The sequence below is a fragment of the Capsicum annuum genome, unplaced genomic scaffold, assembly GCF_002878395.1.
Source record: "Capsicum annuum cultivar UCD-10X-F1 unplaced genomic scaffold, UCD10Xv1.1 ctg3909, whole genome shotgun sequence".
Lineage (NCBI taxonomy): Eukaryota > Viridiplantae > Streptophyta > Magnoliopsida > Solanales > Solanaceae > Capsicum > Capsicum annuum.
Genome location: NW_025846276.1, coordinates 1 through 2,241, shown reverse-complemented (window position 1 = coordinate 2,241; position 2,241 = coordinate 1). Strand labels below are relative to the sequence as shown.

The following is a 2,241-nucleotide window of genomic DNA, read 5'->3' as shown; positions in this document are numbered from 1 at the left end:
TGTTGTTGTTGTTGTAGTATATTCTTCGTAACTTTCTCTGTTCTGACACTTTTACTATTCACGTACCAGTGTAGCACTGCAACCCTAGCAATGATGCAGCTTTCTGCTTGGTTCATTATTTTTTAGATTATGTTCTTTATTGAAGTGAACTGAAGTATCAATTATGTTTTGGTCTTTACTGTTCATTTTAATGTTGGTGTTATCATCCTCTGATTCTTAGTGGTGTTCTGCTAATGGTTTCAGTTTTTCATTCAAGAATCTTAATTCTGGTTAACTTTTTCTGCTCTTGATTGAGTTTGTTTCTACGAATATGTACCATTTCTTACATGAAGCTGAAGGGGAGGTGATATTTTTAAATGCACGAAACTCATTGCTTTTCTTCTCCTTGGTGGGGCATTCATCTTTGACTATCTTTACTCTGTCCAACCTCTTCTGTTCCTTTTCTCTTTTGTGGAACCTGTATTCCATTGTTTCTTGCTCGTGATGGCACCTAGGAAATCGTCGTTACAGAATGAGAAGAAGAGGAAGGAGGAGGAGAATGACTAGCTAATCCATGGTGGACATATGTTCTTTGCCATATATTTATATATATCTGTACTAATAAATATGGACCGAACGAGTTCCTTTGAGTATTAGAGGTGAAATCTATCTCATGTACATACTAATAAAGAAATGTTTTGGGTTGAGAAAGTCGTTATTAGGAGGAGGAGGACTGGCAAGTTCATGCTGGAGGGGTAGAGGTACATAGTTTTCGTTAATCTAGTTAATTGATTGATATCTAATGATTGTAGTTCTAAAATATTCAATTGCTGCGAAGAGAGGAGTTATCGTTCATATGTGAAGAAGTGTGCTTTGGTTAATTGTTTGCTGCAAATACTGACACACCAAGGGATCACAACGAGAAGTAGTCAAATCTTGACTCTCTTTCTTTGAGAAGTTGGATAATATTGACATTATTGTGTATTTGATACTGAAGTTAGTTAGTTTAATTGAAATTTGATTATTATAGCACTTAATTGATACATGTTTAATACATTTCATATTGGGCTTTAGAGTTTCTCCTTAGCTGTTACCTTTCTTGTACTGAAATTGCACGCATCCTTTAAAGCAATACATGTTAATGCACATAAAATTTCATTTTCTTGATGAAAGTTACACCATTATGAACGTTATTTTCCTTTTGTTTATTCTGTTGCAGATGACTATATACTTGAAGGTCATTAAAACTGTTGCTTTAAAAGTTAAGGAATCAGATAGTATTGGAAACGTCAAAGCTTTACTACATGATAAGGAGGGCATACCGGAATGTCTTCAGCAGCTAGTTTCAAAAGGTGTTGAGCTTAGGGACGAACAGAAATTAGTCGATTGCCACATTATCAAGAACTCCACCCTTGATGCTTATGTTGAAGATTCAGTCCCAAAGATGTTATTGGTGAAGAGACCCTTTCCTGAAGGTACAGTTACAGTTTATTCAAGGATTAATGATACTATCCGTGACATCAAATCTAGGATTGGGGCCAAAGAGAAAATAAACATGGACACATTCTCTCTTTTCCATGAAAATAATTTTCTTGAAGATGACAAAACCGTAGGTTTTTACAATATCGATAGTGGATCAACTATTGATATGGTTTTCAATCCTATACACAAGTTGTTTATTTCTGTGGTAATGCCAAAACCTGAAATTATAAAAATAGAAATCTATTTTGCCTCAACTGTTTCTGGCATTAAAAAAATTATAGAGAGCAAAGTTGGCTGTTCAATGGATGATATGGATCTGTATTTGGGAAATCAGCGACTGGAAGATTCGAAGAAACTATTAGATCAGTGTAATATTGAGGTAGACACCATCTTTCAGGTGAAGCGTAAAAAAATACAGATCCTTATCAAAAAATGGAGTGGTGAAAGCATAATGCTATACGTGGACAGGTACGAGTTGGTGGAGAATGTGAAGGTGATGCTTGTAGAAAAGGTAGGAATACCAGTTGATAAGCAAAAGCTTTCGTATCAGGGGAAACTATTAGATGATTCTCGGGATTTAGCTAGCTACAATATCGGATGGCACTCAATTGTCTACTCTGGATGTTATTTGCATTAAAAGGGAGTGGCATGTCTTTTTTTAATTTCATTTTATGCTGTCTTGGAGATTATGGAATATACAATGGACAGAGAATTGGTAGTATGATTTGTGTTGTCTGTTGTTTATAAAGACAAAAAGGGTTAGGTTTTGCTTTTTTTTTT

General features: G+C 35.0%; 1 protein-coding gene across 1 annotated transcript; it reads left to right on the top strand.

Moving 5' to 3' along the window:
* Positions 1 to 1,196: 1,196 nt before the first annotated feature.
* Positions 1,197 to 2,182, top strand: LOC107855243 (polyubiquitin 12; the record flags this gene model as incomplete). The annotated part of the gene is given in 1 exon segment (XM_047403341.1): positions 1,197 to 2,182. A coding segment is annotated over 1 exon segment (902 nt), but the record flags the coding sequence as incomplete, so codon positions are not given.
* Positions 2,183 to 2,241: the final 59 nt, after the last annotated feature.